Raw genomic sequence first — 21,608 nt, forward strand, 5'->3', positions numbered from 1 at the left:
TCGCCTTTTGTTTATCTGTTAGTAGTAAATGTTGATCGAGCACATCTGTGCTCATAATCAGAATCATATTCACAAGATATTCTGTGATGTGATGATAGCACACTCCCGATCGGGGATTACAGGTCACTGTGAACTGCTGCTTTATGTTAGAAACTGCAGATTATTGATCCCATTCAATCTAGCACTGCTGCTGCTGCTCCGTAAATGTGTGCGTATGTATGTGTGTGTGTGTGCTTGTGTGTGTGTGTGTGTCCCAATCAGCTAAGAGCCGCAGTGCTGCTGATTTATTCCTGTGGTTACAGGACTTGACGTTGCAAACACAGCTATTTAAACAGAGCAGAATGTGTGCTGTTACACAGTAAACATGCACAAATACACACAAAAGCACACACACACACAGAAGCACACACACATGAAGCTATAATGTACACAAAGGAGCCCTATCTTAAAGCTGACGCACAGCCTAGCGCAACTATCATTGCTAGTTTCAGGCTGACGCAGTTGTCATTTTCACGCCCTGTGCCCACGTTGTGTAAGTAATATAGTAATATAAAATGTCCTTGCGCCCATCTGTGCACCCATGGGCGTGTTGGTCTTAAAATGAGGTGTGGTCAGGTGATTTGTTGGTGCATTGCTGCTATCTTGAGGCAGAAGAAAGCGATTGCGCCATTGACCAACAAAATCCTGGTCTAAAGTCTGGCGCAGTATTTTCCTGTTATTTAAAGGGCTCGTTATTCAGATAGTAAGATGAGTGTAGACATAGGCTACCTCAAAGTTTGCGAGCCCTCTCCCCCTAAACAGCGGCGTTTTGAGGCTAATGAATCAGCATGTTAGGCACCGCCTCTCCGCCGTGCCCGGCTGCCCGTGCGTAATGCAGTTTTCATGTTTTTCTAAAGCAAGGTATTGAAGTCAAATGGGAGAGAATGGGAGAGAGTTTTTAATGCAAGCCTGTAAACATGTTTACTTTACAATTTGATACTTCTTTACACCATATTAATCCTCTCCCTACAAAAATCTAACTTGCAGTCCCAGTCAGGGGTGCCTTAAGGCCCCGGGGCTATGTGGACATGTTGTAGGCCCTCCTCTCCCTTCACAATATGTCACGGCAACTTTTAATTCAGAACCTTCCGTCAATGGACAGTGACAAATATTAAACGGAGTGCCCTCCTGATCAGTAAACACAATGTGAAAGTCATCATTATAAGACAAAACGTCAACTGTAAGTCCAGACAACGCTATAGCTTATCGAGCAAAGTAGGCTACACGAGAAGATCAGTCATTTCAGTTAAAAACCCACAAACATCACACACAAAGAACCGGTATAAATTTGGAGTGGGGGTTTGGGGGTCGTCCTCCAAGAAAATTTGAAAGGTTTTGACCTAAAGCTATGCAATTTTACATCATTTTGGACCATTATTATTACTATAGATAACGCCCAAAAAGCTTGACAACAAAACTTGCTATAATAATTGTTGAATTATTAACACACATCACAGCCTTCGTCTGAACATTTAATTCTTCTGGCAACATTTGTAAATTTTGTAAATCAATACAGCAAATGCAGAAAACTTTTAAATACTGTTTCATCAATCTTATTTATTCTAGCCTATAGTCTACACCCTGGGTTCCCAGCTCCAGACCTCCAGACCCCCCTACATGCTCCAGTTCTCTCTGCTCTAACACACCTGAACCAGCTGATGCTCAGCCCTGATCCAACACTAAGAGCTGCTGAGTTGCATCAGGTGTGTTCAAAACATAACGCGACATGACGATTATGTTATTGTTGTTGTTATTGATTTATGTTCTACTGCTCGGGGCCGATAAACTGATGCCGATGACAGTGGTGTCTATACGGTAGATGGGCTACCGCGAAAACACTTACATGTTCACAGTGTATAGAAAATTAACATTTATAACACAGGCAGAGACAGTCTTCTTGTACTTATTCACTAACAACCTAATGTTTGTTTGGCACTCACTTACTATGATGAACCTGGTTTTATAAGTGCTTATCATCTCACATTACTAAACAACCAGTTCTGCCCGGTATTCAAACAGAATGACGGGTCAATGATTCGCTCCCATTGCTGATATTATGTACTGATTTTGCAGGATGTGGACACTTCCTGCCTTCAAATGAAACTCGTGGGCTCGTGTTTACAACATGGGAAGTCGTGTACACGATATGCTTGGCGTTCAAGTGGTTAAGTCGTGAGAACACACACTGCTGCTAAGCCAAGGCAATATTAACGGCGTCTAGAAGCCACAGAGGCTAACAATTTAGCAACTAGCGAGTGGATAACATAATGCAGTAAATGCAAAGGCATAATGACAGAGGAGAAAGATGAGGTCGTTGGGAATATCAACATTTTCCTCAGAACCGTTATAAAATTACCAAGAAAAACAATATACGACCAAAATAATATATTCACTTATTATGCACCGAAAAATGAACCTCTATGGCTTCCGCCATTTCTAACAACGTCACAACTCGTGAACTCTGAGCTTTCAGAAACTTTTCACTTACAAGGTCGTGAATACGACATGAGGGGTCGTTCATATGGATTCGTAAACACCACCACATTGGTGCCATTGGTTGATATTAAATTTCTCAACTAACACTCGTGATCCTGGAGACTGAGTGACAGTACATATTGAGAGTAACTAGTATTTTCTTCAGCCATTGTTGAAAAAAACCCGGCCAACAATACTTGCTAGCCAGCGTTAACTAACGTGTTCAGAGAATTATTCTGCCTCCACTTAACGCTCCGCCCACAAAATACCTCATCATGGTTACTAATAGGAAAGGGAGCTACACTGCAGCAGGGAGCAGCTTCCCTGTAATTATAGAGAAGCTTGGACGCATTTAAAATGTTAGCTACAGGGAAGATTGTTGCATATTCTCTAAATGATCCCTGAGCAAAAAAAACAAACAAACAATTAAACAGAACAGATTCTTCCAAATGAATTGATTTGCTTCTTCACTCTCTGAGCCCATCACAGTACAGCGCCCCCTGTGGGAGTCCCTACTCTCTGCATTTCCATTGGGATTCCTCTGATTTTTATACAAGGCCTGCTAATTTACAACAGCTCAGTCTTTGAATTTTGGCTGAACAGAAAATCATGCAGGAATAAGAACATTGTTTTTTATTGTCTCATGTATTTCTTTGGCTGTTTCAGAGTTTATGTCTTTTTTTAAATTAAATATAAATAATTTTTAATATAAAAAAATCTGAGCTCCACCAATTAATCAGCCAGACCAATATATTTCTCAATATTAGCTTTTTACAGATATATTATATTAGTGAGTAGGCGTACCATGAAGATGTGTTTATGGTAATTTAGAAGCAGTGTTGCCATTACAGTTTGTCCACCAGAGAGCTATGACAAGTTTATTTTCCAACTGTAAAATGTCCCGCTTAGTACTTATCCTGGTGGCAATTAAACAAATTTAAAGGGGCACTCCACCAATTTTACATGAGTTTCAGTTTATCCGTCGTGAGGAGATAACCAAAGAGGACGAGATAACCTCAGGTGAGGCTTGAGACTGTATATTTTATGAGAAAGCCTGCATTATAAACTGGAGGTTTGGGATTTGAGAGAAGAGAGCATTCAAGCATGCATTATGGGAAATGTAGTGTTTCTGGAGTGTGACCCAAAATAGAGTCTAAAAGTCTGAATATCTTGGTCTCTGCTGCTTCAGTTTTTACCATTCTTTGTTTAACCCACCTCTCATGAGTCTCTCAGTGTAATGGAAGCTCAATACTAACTCGCTGGAGTGCTCCTTTAAAGTGCTTGTTTATGATATGTAAAAAATATCAGCCGATATATCACCATGGGATTTTTTTTTAAACTCTCAATTCTCTATATCATATTGTCCAAAAAAATCCAGTATCTATCAGGCTTTAATAAAAAAATTAGCAGTCATACAGTATATCAAAGTATTCTAGTTTTTACATATAGGGCTTAAATTAGGGATGCAATGATCCGACTTTTTCAGTGCCGATAGCGATACCTGGGCTTTGGGTATCAGCCGATATATTGTTATTAATCAGCTGTATGCCTCACTGTGTAGAAGAGACTGGGATTATTCTTTTATGTGTTGGGCAACATCAGGCTGGACTTAAACATTACTTTCCTAACAAATAAATACATTGATATACATTTGGTGAATTGTTATTTATTATTGAAATAATAAATCGTACACCAGCAACTTGGTAAAAAATCTTCAAAATTAATAGGAATTACAATTCAAGTGTAAACCATTTTAATATAGCAACATATTGGTCAAAACTATATAACTATATAAACATAGAATTTAATTGAATAGATACTGTATAGGCTCCATTGTCACCAATACCCAATCCTGCTATTTGAGTCAGTATCAGGCCAATATGGGATCCGGTATCGGTGCATCCCTATAGCTTAAATATTGTGATCAGATCTAAGAAAGGTGTAAATTATATTACTGTACGTAAAGTTTCACTACATTCTTCAAAATCCACCCAACCTGTTGGAATGTCACCTAACTCTGCCACCTCCTGCTACTTCAACCCCAAAAATAATAAAGTCATCAGCCTCAGCTTGTAGTGCTAACACGCTAAACGAAGAGAGGGAATACATGGTAAACATTGTACCTGCTAAGCATGCTGATGTTGGCGTTTAGCCCAAAGCACCGCAGTGGCCAAATACAGCCTCACAGAGCTGCTATAGCATGGCTGTAGACTTTTTCTAAAACATGCTAAATTTGACCACCTATATGAAGAGAAACACATACAGTACGTGACCCACTGACACTGGAGAGGGTTTTTTGTCTTCAGTCAGTCTGTCTGTCTTTCTTTCTGTCTTAACTGACTGTTTCCCTGTTAACAGCAGCCTGTTGTTCTTCTTATAGTAGACTGGCTAAAACACCTGGACTCTGAGGTCAAAATGTATTCAGTGTTGTTAAGATTGGAGTGTTAACTTGGAGGATTGTGTGTATTTCTATACTGCGCTCAGCTCCAGATGATTTACCCACCTGAGTTGCTCTGAGTTTCCCAAAAATCATTAAACCACCAAGTCTGGCTGTGTTTCATGTTCCCGAACAAAGTGTACCACCAGTGATGTGCTTTTGGGAATCCCAGAGCAGGTATAGTCCAGTGGATGTACCAGTATTAAAAATCTTATGGGATGTATTGAGATCAGAGGGGGTTTGTGTACGTCCACTGGACTAGTGCATCCTCCCTCCCCTACACAGCTCATGTCGGTGCTGCAGAGCGCCACCTTTAGGTGTCTAAGGGATATTGTGGCAACTGATAGCTGATTTTCGTAACCAATATTCCTGTTTTGTCCTGTCTCTGTCTGTCTGTCCATCTGTTTGTCCCTCCGTCCATCTGTCTGTCTGTCTATCTGTCTTTTTTCTAACTTCCTCCTTTTTGGTCTGAAATATTTTACTTGGTTTGGGCTGGTTTTGTTTTGAGTTAATTCTCTCTTTTTTTTTTTTTTACAACTTTGTTTCATTTACAAATGCTTGTAACTGTAACAAATGGTTTATATTTGCAATTTCTGATGTGCTATCATAACATGACATAAATGGACATATCATAACTCATTACTTTCTGTCATAAAAAAATGCATTTCCATGCACATTTCTTACATTACAACTTTTTTTTTTTACCATCTCATGACTCATGCCGACTGTTTCATTTGCTAATAATGAATGACCCTTCATAACTCCTCCCTTAACCTTTGCCCTTTTACCTGTGCTTGTCATCTTCATGTAGCCACGGGTTATGAGAAGTCGCGCAGCCTCAATAATATCTCCGGGATGACGGGCGCCCCGCTGCGCCTCACCCCCATCACCAACTCCACCTTCGAGCCCTTCGAGCCGCCTGGCCTCAGGCGATGCCACTCCCCCATACCCTCCATCTTGTAGCATAGCTGACAGGGAGAAACAAACAACAAAACGTCAACAACAACAACAGCAACAACACAATATCAAATGTTTTATTCGTCTTTTCTTTTCTTTTTCTGGGGAACATGCAAAGAAACAAACGCATCAACATGGACGGAGTGTCTCATGGACATTTGATTCATCAAAGCTGCTCTGTCATCACCATTACTCCCAACAAGGAACTAGAGGGTCCTATTTTAAAAACCACAGAATAGCTAAACATTACCGATTAAGCTGAGATAGACGCTTAAGCAAATGTATTTTAAAATACACAAACACAAACTAACACACCTGCCTTACTAACAGGGATAGAGTCTAGGTTAGTGTAGACTGATATGATAGTTGCTTTCCCTGTGCTACTTCTCGCCTGTATCTCAACACTGCACTCGCACTTCAACGCTTTAAGACCGATACTTAAGAGTAGCTAAGAATAAGAGACTTTTCTAATATTAAGCCTCAGAATGCGCACATTCACACGCACACATGGACACCGACATGTTACTGCAGCATGCATGTTTTACTCATGAGAATCTTCAGAATAAGAAAACACGCTATACCTTCGGGTAGAAAAAACAAAGACATTTTTGTATACTTAAAGGGTAACTTTGGTATTTCTCAACCTGGACCCTGTTTTCCCATGTTTTTGTGTCTAAGTGTCAACAGTTGTTATTATAAGTGTCTCACAACATTATGGAAATTACCCTACAGAGATTATAATTAGTATTTTTTACTTTTTCGCTTGATCCAAGTCCCGCTCAAGGAGAAGTCTCGTTGTGAAATCTAAATATCCATAAACTCTGGCTACAATAAATACGGTCGGCCATCGAATTCAAACAGCTCAACCACATTGTCAAAATCATCTAAATATTCAGACATTGAAAATATTTTAGATAACACTAAGCTACGCTTTCTGTACTCCAACACAACAAACTCTGCCTGGCTGCCACATGTGTTTCCACCATGGATGTATTCCACTATTCTACCGTTGTCTTCCGGCAACACGTCACCCCGAGAGATTTCAGAAGGAGACTTCTCCTTGAGCAAGACTCTTTCCATAATGTCAGACACTTATAACAACAATCAGAGCCTGCCGTGGCAAAAAAACAAGCACTTTTAGTGGACGTAAATGACGGTGCAAGCTTGCCCCAATAGCATCATATTGCAGCCTGTGAGCAGCTGCCGTCTACAGCGCTCCCTCAGTACTGGACCGATTTCAGAAATTGTTCTCCCTATTTGTCAGTCAGACACAAAAACATGGGAAAATAGGGTCCAGGTTGAAAAATACCAGTTACCCTTTAAAGTCAAAATCATATCCCTGAAAAGGAAATACCCCAAACTGTAGCACCTCTGCACCTTTGAAAAAAAGCCATGTAGGCTGTTGGATGTTCAGTTCTTTGTGTTACATTGAGATAAAACAACCCCTGTTACACATATATGCAAAGTCAGTGTTTCCCTTTAGTACAGGAGAGAGGGTGAAATTATTGTTTTATACCGCGGACAGCTGGGGGAACAGGTGTCTCTGTCAGGGTGGGAAGCAGGTCATAGGACAGTGGTTCCCAACCTGGAACCCCTGAGGAGTTGCAAGATAAACCAGCAGTTGAGAGACGATTAAAGGGATATCAAATTAGGTCACATATATATGTATGAAACATGATTATTTTTATTTTTGTAATATCTTTGCCTCATGAATTACTGGATAATTTCTCCTCTCCAGGCTTTGAAAAGTATTCAGATAAAGCAATCTGAGAAGTAACAATCTCTCTTCTAAGAGAATTCTAAGATAGTGACCTTTATATATATCAGCTGCCCGTTTGTGGATCAGGCTAATATTAAAGCTCCGTAGGATAATGTACAGTTTATGTGTATTCCCATAGTGCAATTGTACATTATGCTGAATCAACCATGTGAGCCACCACTGTACAGACAATTACACCCCCAAAGAAAATGTGAATTAATGTCCGTTTCTATTTACTGTTATACGAATATTAAGAGTTGGTTCATCTAGATAAAGAATTTCTAATGTATTCATTCACAGGTGGAAGGAAAAACACACTTTCAGTGACTTATACCCAGCCTAAATTAGGCCAGGCTTTCATTTTGTTGTGCCACATCTTCTGGCCATGTACCCCTATTGCCAAAAATCCCAAAAGAGGTTGGGAATCACTGTCAAAGGGGATTATGGGATGCTAGGGAGCAGAGGCTGGTATTGGCTGAGCTGTCACTTGACTCAACACTGCAGAGCTGGGACATGACACATGTTGCGTAAAATACATAAATAGACAAAAGGAGCTATACAGAAAATAGAGACTGTAGGTGAACATACAGCAACTTTGACCTTTAGCCTCACAAAGACCTCCAGTGTAGTCGTCATGGGAAACTTGAGCAGTAGAGTCTGATCTTCACCACACTATATCACTCCTCACCTGCTCTCCATGCTCTCTCACCTGGCGTCTCAGCGAAAAGGCTGAGCTGCAAAGTCGGAAGGGTTGATCACGAGGAACAGTTTACCAAGAAAGTTGATTTGCTTTCTTTCAGAGAGTGAGATGAGAAGATGAGAGATCACTCTCACAGTCTGTGCGTAAATTACTTAGGTGGAGTCAGGATGCAGTTAGCCTAGCTTAGCATAAAGACTGGAAGCAGGGGGGAACACCTAGCCAGGCTCTGTCCAAAATAAATAAAAACGGACTAATTATCAAAGGACGATTTGTGGTTTTAGGGCTGTGTGCACTCTCTATGGTCTTGTTGCCAGGTTTGCTACCATTTACAGAGCAAACAGCAACCTTTTTAATTGGCAACCTGGATGAATAAACAAATTATGACACGAACACGAACGTTAATGAACAAAACAAACATATTGTTCGTTCAGATCCCCCGACCGTTCCAATGGACATAACTTTTCTAGGATGTCTAGATCTACGATTCCTGTCATCTGACTCCGCCCAAATGCACAAACGTATTTGATTGGATGTCTTTAGGCCAATCGTAGTGTCCCACGTCATCTAAAGTGGACTCCAGTAGAGCCACACCCTCTTTATCAGCAAGCAGCGTGAGGCACATTTTAATCTATTAATCATATTGCTAAAGTACACTGTCTGTGTTTAAACTGTGTTTAAAGTAAACACGAGATGTTATATGACTTATTCATGTCAAAATGACTTGAGGCTAGCTGTTTCCCCCTGCTTCCAGTCTTTATGCTAAGCTAGACTAACCCCGTCCTGACTCCAGGTCCGTTCTTAGCGCGCAGACAGAGAGATTGACTTTCATCTTCTCACAACATTGTTGGAAAGAAAGCAAATTAGCATATTTCCCCAAAAATTGTTGAACTATTCCTTTAAGGTGATTGACTTTCTCTTTATCCTGAAAAGTTTCGGACATTGCAGCTCAGCCTGAGTGTGAGAACCGTGGTTTTCCTCAAGTCTGAGTTCATCCCGCCACCACCATCATCACCACCACCACCACCAACAGCGTTACTACTTGCACTGACTCCAGTGTGACTCAGCAGCCAGTGGCAAAATTTTTAGTTTTTGGCTTCTCTTTCTTTCCCTGTTTTTGCCCCTCCTGAACCCCCCCAACCCTTCCCCCTCTTCTGTCCGTCCACCTCCTTCTTTGTTTTCGGCTGCGGCTGCTCAGTAGGAGGCACCGTGAACGGCTACTGGAGCGACAGCCCGTGGTAGAAGAAGAAGAGCGGATGACAAAACGCCACAATGGAAGAAGAAGAGAGAGAGAGAGAACATGGCAACAGAGACAGCATACAAACATAGAAATATGCAATGTAGATATAAATGAGACTGCGGGCGGTTGGGTCAATGTGTTTCTGTTCAGTTAAACGTTGTATCTGGGGCACACACGAGTGTGCACGTAGATGTCTGTGCGTGCATGTGTGTGTGCCCTGACCTGCATCTACCTCTCGACTGAGATGCACAACTTGGAAAAATACTTTTTTTTTTTTTTTTGCTTCTGGAATACAGAAAGGAAGAAATCATTCTTTCAGTTGATATTCATTATTAACAATGTGTGTGATCACATGATGATGTCATCTTCGAGTGTACTTTTGTTTTTCTTAATCTACGTTTTTTTGTTTTTTTTAAATATAAATGTTTCTTTTTTGTTTGATTTTCTGATGTTGCAGAGATGTAGTTGATTTCAGAACAACAATGTCAGACGTGTTCGTTGTTTCAGACAGTAATTACGTATCTGTTGGTTCTGTTTAAAACCCTCGTCCTCATCTCTCGCTCTCACCTTCCTTCCAGAAAGTTAACAAAGAGAGCTTTCAGCCGGCAGGAAATCATTCCTTTTGATTTGCATTAGATTCCCACAAGAGAAGAACTATCACTAGTGAACTTAGACTCTTGTTTAGGCGAGAATATCCTTAAACAAGAACCACTTAGATGTGCAGAGGAAGTTCGTAAAGCACTGTTTGTCTCTTAAGGATTTCCTTTATTCAGAGGAATGATTCTGTGCTCTGAGGTTTCTTCCTTCCTCTTACTTTTTTTTTTTTGTTGCATTCAAGCTGGGAGCGTTGGAAGGTGAGAGCCCCAAATGAGGACACTTTGTCATTGTTTATTTACAACAATTAGTTCGACATTTTGTGTAAAGAAAACACTTTCTGTGCACTGCGTTTGGAGCTATAGCCAGGAAGCAATTAGCATAGTTTAGATTCAAGACCGGAAGCAGAGGGGGGGAAATAGCTTTAGCTTGGCTCCGTCCAAATGCAAAAACATACACATTATATGTCATTTGTTTAACACGTAAAGAACAGAAATGAAAAAATGACTTCAGGAAGTCACTGAGCCTGGCTGCTGGTCACCAAGAACAGCAAAGCATTTTTACAATTTCCAACTTTTGTGAGCTTTAGAAGTGTTGATATGCAAGATTTTGGACATTTTAGGCCCAGGCTAGCTGTTTCCCTCTGCCTCCAGTCTTTATGCTAAGCTAACGTACTGTAATTGCCTCCCGGCTCTGGTTCTGTACAGCAAAAGGGATGAGATTTATATCGATTCCTCATCTGCACTATCAAGAAAGTGAAGTTTCCCAAAATGCCAAGCTATTCCTTTAACCTTCGGCTATATGTGACCTTGATTCGGGGTCATGCAGGGTTTTTCTGTTTCCTGTTTAGCCTCATGCTCAAGCCAGGGCATCGGTTTCCAGTTTTCCTCAGGAGTCTATAGCTGAATCCTGATTCATGTACGAATGAATGATTTAAGAAGTTTGAACTTCCACTGGAAGTTCAGGATTAAATTCCCAGTCGTAAAAATCGTTTTAACCCCCCCCCCGATCCTACTAGACATGCACACCAGGCACACATACACACAGACACACATACATAGATGTAAACACTCTCCAGTCTCTCTACTGAACCGGTCTATCGTTTCTCAACATGTCATCCTTTGCTCATCCTCCTCTCCCCCTCCCCAGCGTTCACTTGTTGTAAGTGCGTCTGTCACTTCCCCCCTCCCTTACCCCCGAGGCCACAGCTGATTAGTCGCTTTTGTCACAATGATGTACATATGTAAAGTTTGCGTTGTATATGAATCTGCATGGGTTTCCATTGCAAGCAATAAGGATACTGATATGACTAATAATGTGAGGAGGTTTGATAAGATTTTAGCTTAATGAATGTGTATATATATATCATTTAGACTACTAAGAGTGTGTATGGATGTGTGTGTTTAGATGCATACATGTGCACTAACAAAGCATGCAGGACAAAAAAAAAAAAGTTCACCTCTTTGAATGCAAGAAGAGGAGGGACGGGCTGACATTATGCATGCCAAAATGCTATGATGCTATTGGTCGGAAGAGACCAATTTAGGTACTGTAACGGGGCCGGGTGGGGGTGGGAAAGTTTATTTTTGCAGGGAAGGGGAGGGGTTACATTTCTAGTAGGTCTTGTATAGCTGCTTTCTTATCGAACTTGAGAGACTTATGATAAAAAACATACTAACAATCGTAGCTTATGATTTTTTTTCTTCTTTTTTTGCTTCTCTTTTCACAGAGAACTGTTCTGACAGCCCTGCGCTAATCAGATATATGCAAAAAGAAGCAGTAACTGTGAACTAATGCTAAGACATGAAAAAAAAAAAAATCCAGCTTCTTCCATCATTGTCTCGACTCCTCTTCTGCAAGAGAGAGGAGAGACCATGCTCCTCCCCCAAGATACCTCCTCGCCAAAATCCCCCTAGCCATCGTCTCATTGGTCCGCTTCTTCATTATCTGTCCGTGACTCCATCCTGCCCATATCATGTTTCATTTCCTTCTGTCTTGTTCTATTCTCTATACACTCGATGCAGTAAGTTCAACAGAAGGATACCTCTGCAGTGTGAAAATGCAATGATTCAATGCAAGTTCCCACAAAGGATGAGGATCAGGGCCAGATTAACCTGCCAGGGGGGCCTCGGGCAAAACTGAGCCGCAGGCCCCTTATGAGCAAACCCACTCTACCCCCCCTACTCTCTGTTTATTTGATTCAAACTTGATTGAATGCATATTTATTTAAGAATACTCACCATGGAAGCATAATGCAGTATTGGCCTGAATATAACACAACGTTGATTATAAGACAACCTTTTTTTTAAGACAACAAACAATTATTTTCATATTTTTTTCAAGTTATGACAACCAGTGACACCGTCTTGGCGACTTAACAGATGCTTCGGTCTCCGGACCGTTATTTTTTTTTCTTCTCTGTAATGACGTCAGGAAACACTTTTTGCTTCACAGGAATTTATTTCCTCCATGGCAGCTTCTATTAACTGGGCTTCCTAAACATTTTTAGTCCTGACTAACTCTAAAAGACATAAATGGACATAAAGAATTTTGCTAGTCTAGCAACATTAAGGCTGCAAACAACCATTAATGCAACACTCTCTGTAGATTTCGCCCGTCTGCACAGATCCAAATTTTTCTATCTACGCGGACACGGATGGGCGGACAAAATAGAGAACTCTGAGGAGCTTTGAGAATGTTTGTTTGCCGCGCAGAGAAACCCACGCTGAATATAAAAGATCCAAACTTTTCCTCATCACGATTCCACGTCAGCTCATGTCCGTGCGGCCGTCATAATCAAAGCTTAAGAGTGTGGAGGTCGGGGTGGTGGACGGTCGTGTAGCGTGTCAAGACTTTTATGCAGGAGACCGAGGCCCGTCACAGACTAATGTTAATGTTCAAGTTTCTTTATTTTTAATCTTTACCTAGCCTTTACCTAGGCCATTTTTGCCACACCGATGATTATATCCTAACCTTAACCATAACGTTGTCGTCATGTATACATATTATAGAAAGCGACAATTTTAAAAACATTGGCATTGGATGTAAAGAAAGATCTTTGAAGAAGTTGCATTGCAGTGAGAAACCACACTGCAGAGGCACCCTTCGAAATTCAGAATTTTTTTTTTAATTATAAATTAATTCTTAAGCTTCTGCCCCTTGTTGCTAATGTTTCTCTCCTTTCCATCCATTCACAACTCAGGTATCTCTTTACTCAATGTCCCCCTCTGTGCCCCCCCGTGTTTCTGTTCGCCCACGTTTCCTCAAAGATGTACTGTATGTATAACGAAGGGAGAGATAAGAAAAAAGTTTCCTCTCTGTTCTGTCCCTGTGAACGCCATGTGCTCTGTTTTGTGGCTCTTGCCCCCCGCCCCCCTCCTTCAAAAAATGCAATTTTGCTTTCCTTGTCCAAATGTGCTTCCTGTCTTCTCCTTGTGTCGTTCCCTCGTCTCTCCACCCTCTTTCAATAACTGTGTCCCTCCTCCTGAGAGACACACCATCCACCCCGCCCCCACCACCCCCCTACCACCCTGAAGTCTCTCACAGCAAAAACCAAAAAAGGAATTGAGTATAATTGGAGCAACTTCGCACCAAGAAAAAAAAATCAAAGTTTGGCCTAACACGGGATTTCACCAAGGAGGAAGACAGGAATGGACTTTTTAAATGAATGAAAAACACTGCTGTGATGTATCGTGGATAGGGGAGGAGGGGGAAAATGTGCTGTGAAATGATGTGTTCTGAGTGGATTGTCAGCCGAGCAGCATCAGAGGGAGGAGATGGAGGAGGAAAAAGTTTGGGGAAGACAGAAAAATGTGGTGATGATGAGGAGGAGGAGGAAAGAAAGAAAGAAGCAAAATCGCTTCTCCATGTAAGAATGTGTACCTCACTGTTGTTCCTGTGCACCGTTTTTGCTCCTTGTGTTGTGTTCCCTCACCTGTGTGTGGTTCTGTGTTGGTGTGACATTTTGTTTTATGTTCTGTGTGTTTTTCGTGTTGTGTGCCGCACTCTATTTCCTTACCTTTATTTCTTTCTTGTAGCCTTTGTGTGTACCACACCTAGGTCAAACAGCCTTCACAAACGCCAGCTATACGGCTTGTTTTATCCCACAAAGGTGCAGAAGAATTGTCAACTGCATTGGAGTGAAATGAATTAGAAACTGACCTGCAGAAAACCCTGCAGGTCTGACGGTTAAAGTGGGATGAAACAAAAAGCTGAAAAATCGTTATTTGGCCAAGGTCTGGTCTGTACATGTGCAGGACACACCAACTGAGATGCTCCACTCTCAGCTCTTGGTCTTGATTTTCGGCACCCAGTCCTGGTTGGCTGCAGTCCTCTGGTTTGAACTTTGACATCTCTAAGTTTGTGACCTTGATGTGTCTCGGTCTCATCGGCCTCTTAAATTAGCGTCCAAAGATTTGTTATATCAGAGGACTGAGCAGCCCCCCGAGGACTTCTGCAGACTGTATCTGTGTGTGTGAGTTACAGAGACAGACGGAAACGTTAGTGTGTGTCACATTCAAGCTCTGTGTTCTTGGTGTTCCTTGCATGTCGGCTGGGCTGGGCGAGCTTCGTAGTGGTGTCTTTTCTTTGCTTCAGTGGTGTGTTTGGCCTATCATTTCCTCGCCTTGGTGTACAGTATTATATCGCTGTTGCTATTGTTTCGTATACTGAGCACCACTGGAAACTAGAGTTTAGGTTATAGGAACACTCAGTCTGCCATTGTAGAAGTCTTTCAATTTCTACATTCTTGCTCCGACCCGAGAGCTTGGAAAGTTGTGCAAAGAAAGGAGGTTTTCTACAATGGCGAACACCATAGATCTTATTTACAACATGAAAGAAACTCCCACGGCCTCTTTCCCAACAGCATCTTTGGGATTAAATCTGTTGATGTTTCACTTCCAGTGTAGACATAGTAAGTTATAATAATGCACACAGTGGCTGCAGTTACAACACTATGCATTTTGTCAAAAATTAGACATAGAGATAAATGCGGCAGCTAAGTAGAAAAAAAATATCAACTCAACGTCCAGTTATCGGCTTTCTGGAGCATTCGACCACATCTCACTGTCTTCATCACTGTAAATTGTTATTACCGATACATTAAAGTGTAAGTAGATGTAGCTGCGGTGGAGTTAGATAGGTAGTTTAATCCAGTGGTTCCCAACCTAGGGGTCAGTCCCCCTCCAAAGGTTATAAATTTAAGGGGTCATGAGATGACTTATGCTGATGATTAACTCCCCTACACACACATATATATTATATTTCTTTGACCTTTCTATAATCTTTGAGGCTTGAGCCTTTTATTCAAATAAACAGTTTAATGGGGAGATCTCTTTTTGGTGGGACTTCTAAAAACTCAGACATCTGAAACATGTGACAAGGTACCCCAACTAGATACAGATTTTTCTGTAATGGGCCACAAACCAAAAGGTTGAAAGCTCCAGAAAAAGATACTGAACAGACGTTGAGTTTAAATTTTTTTTAAAACTTTTGCATAAAAGGTCAAAATGTGAGATGTATACCAAGAAACAGGTGATCTTACCCCGACTTGATGCTTTTGGGAAACAGGCCTATATCTAAAGTGGTTCCGCACTGAACCTCAGAAAGATATCAAGTTATGTTCAGCAGAGGAAATGGAAATCAAAACAAGCTGAAATTTTATTTTGCTGTGATGATGGTGGGTAAAATAATTGTCTATTGTTTTGCTAATTGTGGACACTTAAATCTCCTGATTTGTTGCTTTTCATAGTCATAGGAAAATTGGTCCCCTCTGTTGTGAAATATGAATCTCTGATAGCAACATCTCATGGGCCAACACTGATAGATCTGTGTTGGGTTGCACCAGCTATTCATAAATCCATCACTAAGTTTGAACGCTTCCTACGTTCTTAGTAACTGACTAGTTCAAACTAGTGATTTACTCAATCAGGTTGCATCATTAAAGCTTAAGACATGTCTCAGCTAGTAAGGATATTAGTAACGGTAAATTGGAAACATGTATAGCGCTGTCCAATCAAGAACAATCTCAGAAAGTCATTGTAGCATCACAAGCTGGCATAACTTCCAAAAAAGGACAGTTTTAGAGGTGCAAAAGATACGTAGTTTGTTATATTTATGTCTGTTTACGTGGAGAAATCTGTGTTTCACAGTTAGTAGTGTTCATACGGTTTAGAAGGAGTGGAAAATTTCAATTATGCTAACTTAACTGAGCGCCATTCCCTCATTCAGTCAAACGTTATCGGCATAACGTTTCGTAATTTGAAAGATATATTATGCTATTTTTTGTGAAATGTAATTTAAATTCTTCAAGATTTACATCATTATCATCAGTACATCCGTCAACCGTAGCTTAGCTTTGTCAAATACCGCTGTTTGGTAAGCGTCGGTCTCCAATGCCGAGGAGCACTGACCAAGCGGCGGTATTCGAGTTGGGAGTGAGAATGTGTTGGTTAGTGGGTGTAAATGTTTAGTAACAACTAATCTCTATGTAAGAACTAGTTTATGAGGAGCAACCAGTTTTAATTTAGTGATGCGTAAAACTCCAGTTTACATTAGAACTAGGTTTATGAATTCATGAACAGCTGGTGCTCCATGCAGGACTGTGTATCTGAGCAGATGCTATTCTTATGAAGTCATAGAAAGCATTACTTTACCCACCAGCATCCACTGATGTACAGAATGTGCTTCGACCTTGACCTCCACCAGACCTGGATATTACTAAATACACTTAAATACAATGATGAAATGCTTTGTCTGAAATATCTAAAGCCTTCATCGCCTATTACATAGTGCTTTTCAATTAAATTACGATATTTTGTTTTATGGATTGTACACGAAAAATCTTGACTTGTTTAACTTTCTAGTCTACGCCATGGTCTGGTGTCTGAGGGTCAAGAGTCATTACTTCTTCACTGCAAATGTTCACTAAATTCTCTTTTCTTTCTCCCTTTCAGTGCTGAGTTTCTAAACCCCCTACCCCTTTCTCTACAAGAAGAGGAAAACAATAAACTTTGAAACCGCTGCTCCTCCATCTCCCCCGACGGGATTCACTGTAGAAAACGGGAGGGAGGTAGAGAGAGAGAGAGAGAGAGAGAGAGAGAGAGAGAGAGAGAGAAAGGGAGAGAAAAAAAGAAGACGAGTGGTAGAAACCATCACTGACACTCTGCCCTGAACATCTTCCATCATCTGTGTGACACATTCATATGCAACATCGCTTGACGATCCCAACGAAGAAAATGGTCACGATCACATAAAAGCTATTTCAAGACGGGAGAGAAAACGTTCTCGCCAGGTTTGAACTGATCTTTCAGAGTAAACCACAGCACGGATGCTCCCAGCGTAGCAGCCAGAGGGCCTTCTGGCACATTTGGATTTGGAAACCATGCAACAAGGATGCCCTTCCATTTTAGTTTTGTCGTCGCTTTACTCTTTTTTTTTTTTATTTCAAGAAGCTTCGTTCTCAACTGTTGATTTCCAGTGGATGTTCCATTATTTTGGCAACTCAAAGCACTATGCAAGGTGAGGGGTGGTCCATCGTGATGTCTATAACGGCTCTGGCAGAGTCGGATCCAGTGTTGGCGCTGGGCTGCCCGGGAGCCGGGACGCCCTGCTAATCTCTGCTGAGCTACAGGACCTCTTAACAGCAGGCTGAAATCTACTCATACATATCAGAAAACATCAGCCATATCACATGCATATTTGACATGATCCCAATACTGTATTGATATCGTCTGAATCTATCCGGGAGACAGTTGACATCTCGGGACTTCATGTTCAACTGATCGGGTTGAAATACCGAGATCTCAGCAAATGTCAAAGAGCCAGTTTTCATCCACCTCGTGATGGAATTAACCCAAAGACAGACAGACAGAGAGACACATGGATGGACGTACCGCTGAGGGTGAACAGAAGCCCTCAGAGACAAGAAACTGTCCGTAACGTCTGGTAAAGAAAAGGAGGTGTCACTGAAAACGAAGATGCGATTGACCCCTCTTTCTCACTCTCTCTTTCCCTCTCGAGTGTTTACGGTATCTTGACCGCCCCCCCGCCCCTCCCCCTCCCTGCATCTCAGCATCGCTGCTGCTCCTCCTCTTTAGCAAAACTGCATGGCATGAATGAAACCAATTAAAACCTGAAGAAAGACAGTCAAAGACATAATGGATGGTATAAAAAAAGGGGGAGGGTGGGGGAAGAGAGAGAACGGAAGGAATCCATGAGAGAGACCATAGATTTTTTCCACGCTGCAATGTCAATGCAAAGTCATCATCATCATCCAAGCTACTTTTTAACCCCTAAACTGGCTGCTAATATGTGCAAAACAGCATCTCCTGCAGCAAAGTGCTCTCTCAGAAGGCATGATGGATGAGGAGGAGCTCCCTTCCCCCCCTCTCAGAGGGAAAGAGGGAGGGGGCAAGGAGATTCTGCAGACCATACACTCTATACCTCTGGGGATGTGGGGCAAGAAGATAGAGGCTTTTAAAGAAAGCAGGTATTCAGCAGGAGCGGGAGAACATCTTTGAGAAACTATTCTAGGGACAAAAAAAAAAAAAAAAAAAATGGCAACGATTGCAAATTAGAAATGCATTTTTATGACATTGTTTACCAGCATGAATATTCTGCATGACTTCTGCAAGCCATTCTGATCTCCCCCATGAATAACAGGGCTAGAAATTGAGAATTAAAACATGGAAATTTAACAGAAATTATGTTATATGCAACAAATTTAAAAAAAAAAAAAAGAAACTGTAGGATTGTTTTTTTTTTCTAAAACATTTGTTTTTCAATTTTGTTTTTAATGATAAAACACAAATAATTAAGAAAAAAGGGTTGCAACATCTACCCCCTACCCACACACACACACACACACACACACACACCCCTCTAAAATCCAAGAAGACTCCCAACTACTGCAAGTATTTATTCTGCTACTACAAGTTTGTCTACTACTACTTCTCACCTGACTGCTACTCTGCTTCTCCTTCTTCCTCTTCTTCTTCTTCTTCTTCTTCTCTTTCTTCTTCCTCTTGTAGCCTTTTACCAGAACCCTTATACGTAACTCTCTCCAATGGCAGCTGTGTATGTCTGTGTCACGATGTGGACCCAGAACTATCAAACTGATGTTGAACTGAACTGTGCTGTCCACTCAAGAGATGTCGTTTATTCCGTGCATTTGAATTGAAAATGTCTGTTGTCCCATTCTTTGGAACTTTTTTCTTGACCTTGATATCCAACACTACACTTTCAAGTTATAAGAAAGGGTCATAGGGTCAAGGATAAGTCAGGAAAGGTATACAGGTGAAGGTTTTTAGCCACACAATGATCCAGGCAGGTCTGAGAAGGTACAAGATGGCTGCCTCATCATCCAGAGATGTTGTTCCACGAGCTGATGTATTGTTTCTTAAGGTTAAAATCAATTTCTGTTGTACGGGGTCAGGGTTGGGGGTTAGAATTAATTCATTATATATTCTTAAGAACATTTGGAGGCTACCAAAATTCTGTGAGATTGAAAAATCCGAAAAATATCTCAATCAGCCTTAAAAACAAACATGTTTAATTGTAGATTGTAAACTCTTTTCCTCATTTTATGTCAAATATATGGTTGCCACAGACCTGACCAAACACATGGAAAGACAATTTGTGGTTCAAGAGATTCAAGGGCTTCATGGAAACACCTAAAGACTAAAAAAGAAAACAATGACAAACTGAAGGATGTCGTCTGCAAATGTTTGCTCCAGTAGCTTTTTCATGATGTAGCTTTACTAAAATTTGCCCTTTGACTGTCAGAGAATCACACTAGAAATAATGAATTAACTTATGTATTCAAGGGGATTGATAATTTATTCACCCTTGAGTTAGCTGGAATGTAGCCACAATATTGACTCAGTTAAAGCTCCCATATTGTTCATGTTTTCATGCTCTTGTTTTCCAAAGAAAAATAATCACTTTCTTCTGGAGTTGCATGAAAGTGTAGCTTAATTTAAAGTGTATTTATTTACTGAATGAGGATGGAAAATAAGTCATCGCAATGTTAAAAATCTATCTGGCTGATAAAACCAACCAACATGCTGCTGAAATCAATGCAACTTACTCCTTCCGGTTATAGTGGTATATATGATGTCCTTTGTGGAAAAACCTTCCATAAAAGTGCATAAAAATCCTAAAGGTCTGGCCTAGTAATCATCACGCCAAACTATTTCAAATTCATAAAAAGTTTTTTTTTATTTAACAAACTGTCCCAGAACATGTATAGTCCTGCTAACTTTCCAATTGGTGACATTTAGTATCTTAACTTGTTCTTAAAAAAACAGTGTATGGTATGTCCAGCTAAAACATGTAGTAACTATTCCATAAGCCTGTAAATGGAGGGAGAACTGAGCAAAGACAGCCCAAGGTTAAACCAGTAGAGCAGAGGCTTTCCAGTTTATTATCCGTGAATGTGACCCAATTTGAAAGACTTCAGTAACTGGTTGGTGAGGTAATAACTCCAAACAAAGTCTCATTTAAACACTGCTAATACAACCTGGTGAGAAAACGCAGAGGCCGAAGACGCACGGAACACAGTACAGTGACCAGCATTAATGTATGAACAGCAGCAGTGGTGAGAGGCAGCCATCTTGGCTCTATTTATTCAAACAGGGTTGGCCATGTTACCCCCTATCATCAGAAACAGTACAAGCAAGGACGTTCTGCTGGGCTATGGGGGAAACTATTTTCTCACAATCTTCAGACAGATTTAGATAAACAGGGAAATACGCAGAAAGATAAAAAAAAAAAGCCTTTACAGGTGGCAGAAGCACTGAAAGCTAGCAGGTACTCGACAGATGTGTTATCACAAAAAAAAGCTATTTGTGCTGGTACTTCACATTTGTTTTTTCTCGTGTCTTTATTGTGCATCTCATGTTCATTTTTTATGCTGTTATATTTATTTCAAATGCTCTGTATTAATTGGTATTTGGTATATGAGACTATGTGGGCACCACTTGGGCAAAGTTGTTTGAAACTTTGTAGGTATGGATGGATTACTGAACGGGCCAACTGGCCAACTGGAACACGTCTGTGCCCGGAGGCCCGTTGTCTCATAATCCATCCATGGGTGTAGGTTTTCATTTTGTGGCTGACATACAGTAGGGCTATAACAAACATCAAACCAAAAATATTCCTTTTCATGGCTTGTTCCCTATTAAAACAATTCTCTAACGCTAACAAATGACAGTACACAAACATTTGAGAAAAAATGTCCAGCTATTTGCAGACAAATCTGCATTCTCCTGTCTGTCACTGCTTTTGCCAAACTCACCAGCCAGAGAAGTTCATCAGCTGTAACTTCACGCTCTTCAATAAGGGCTATCGTGCTAAAAGAGTTTACCCTTGGGTTTTGTGGACTGGACTGTCACTAAATGTGTGTCACATG

The 21,608-nt window shown here is 40.9% G+C and overlaps 1 protein-coding gene across 5 annotated transcripts in view; it reads left to right on the forward strand.

Moving 5' to 3' along the window:
• LOC141780044 (voltage-gated potassium channel KCNC1-like) overlaps window positions 1-19,140 on the forward strand; it is an 83,067-nt gene extending 63,927 nt beyond the window's left edge. The window contains exon 5 of one of the 5 annotated variants that reach the window (XM_074655105.1): window positions 5,763-7,554. In XM_074655105.1, the coding sequence (XP_074511206.1) occupies window positions 5,763-5,914 (152 nt within the window). In that variant the 3' untranslated portion in view covers window positions 5,915-7,554. Of the gene's footprint in view, window positions 1-5,762; window positions 7,555-9,562; window positions 12,584-17,151 lie in introns of those variants that run through there. The other 4 variants (XM_074655107.1, XM_074655108.1, XM_074655106.1 and 1 more) reach the window with 4 other exon arrangements.
• The last annotated feature ends 2,468 nt before the right edge of the window (window positions 19,141-21,608 follow it).

Source organism: Sebastes fasciatus, chromosome 13 (assembly GCF_043250625.1).
Source record: "Sebastes fasciatus isolate fSebFas1 chromosome 13, fSebFas1.pri, whole genome shotgun sequence".
In the NCBI taxonomy this organism is placed as follows: Eukaryota; Metazoa; Chordata; class Actinopteri; order Perciformes; family Sebastidae; genus Sebastes; species Sebastes fasciatus.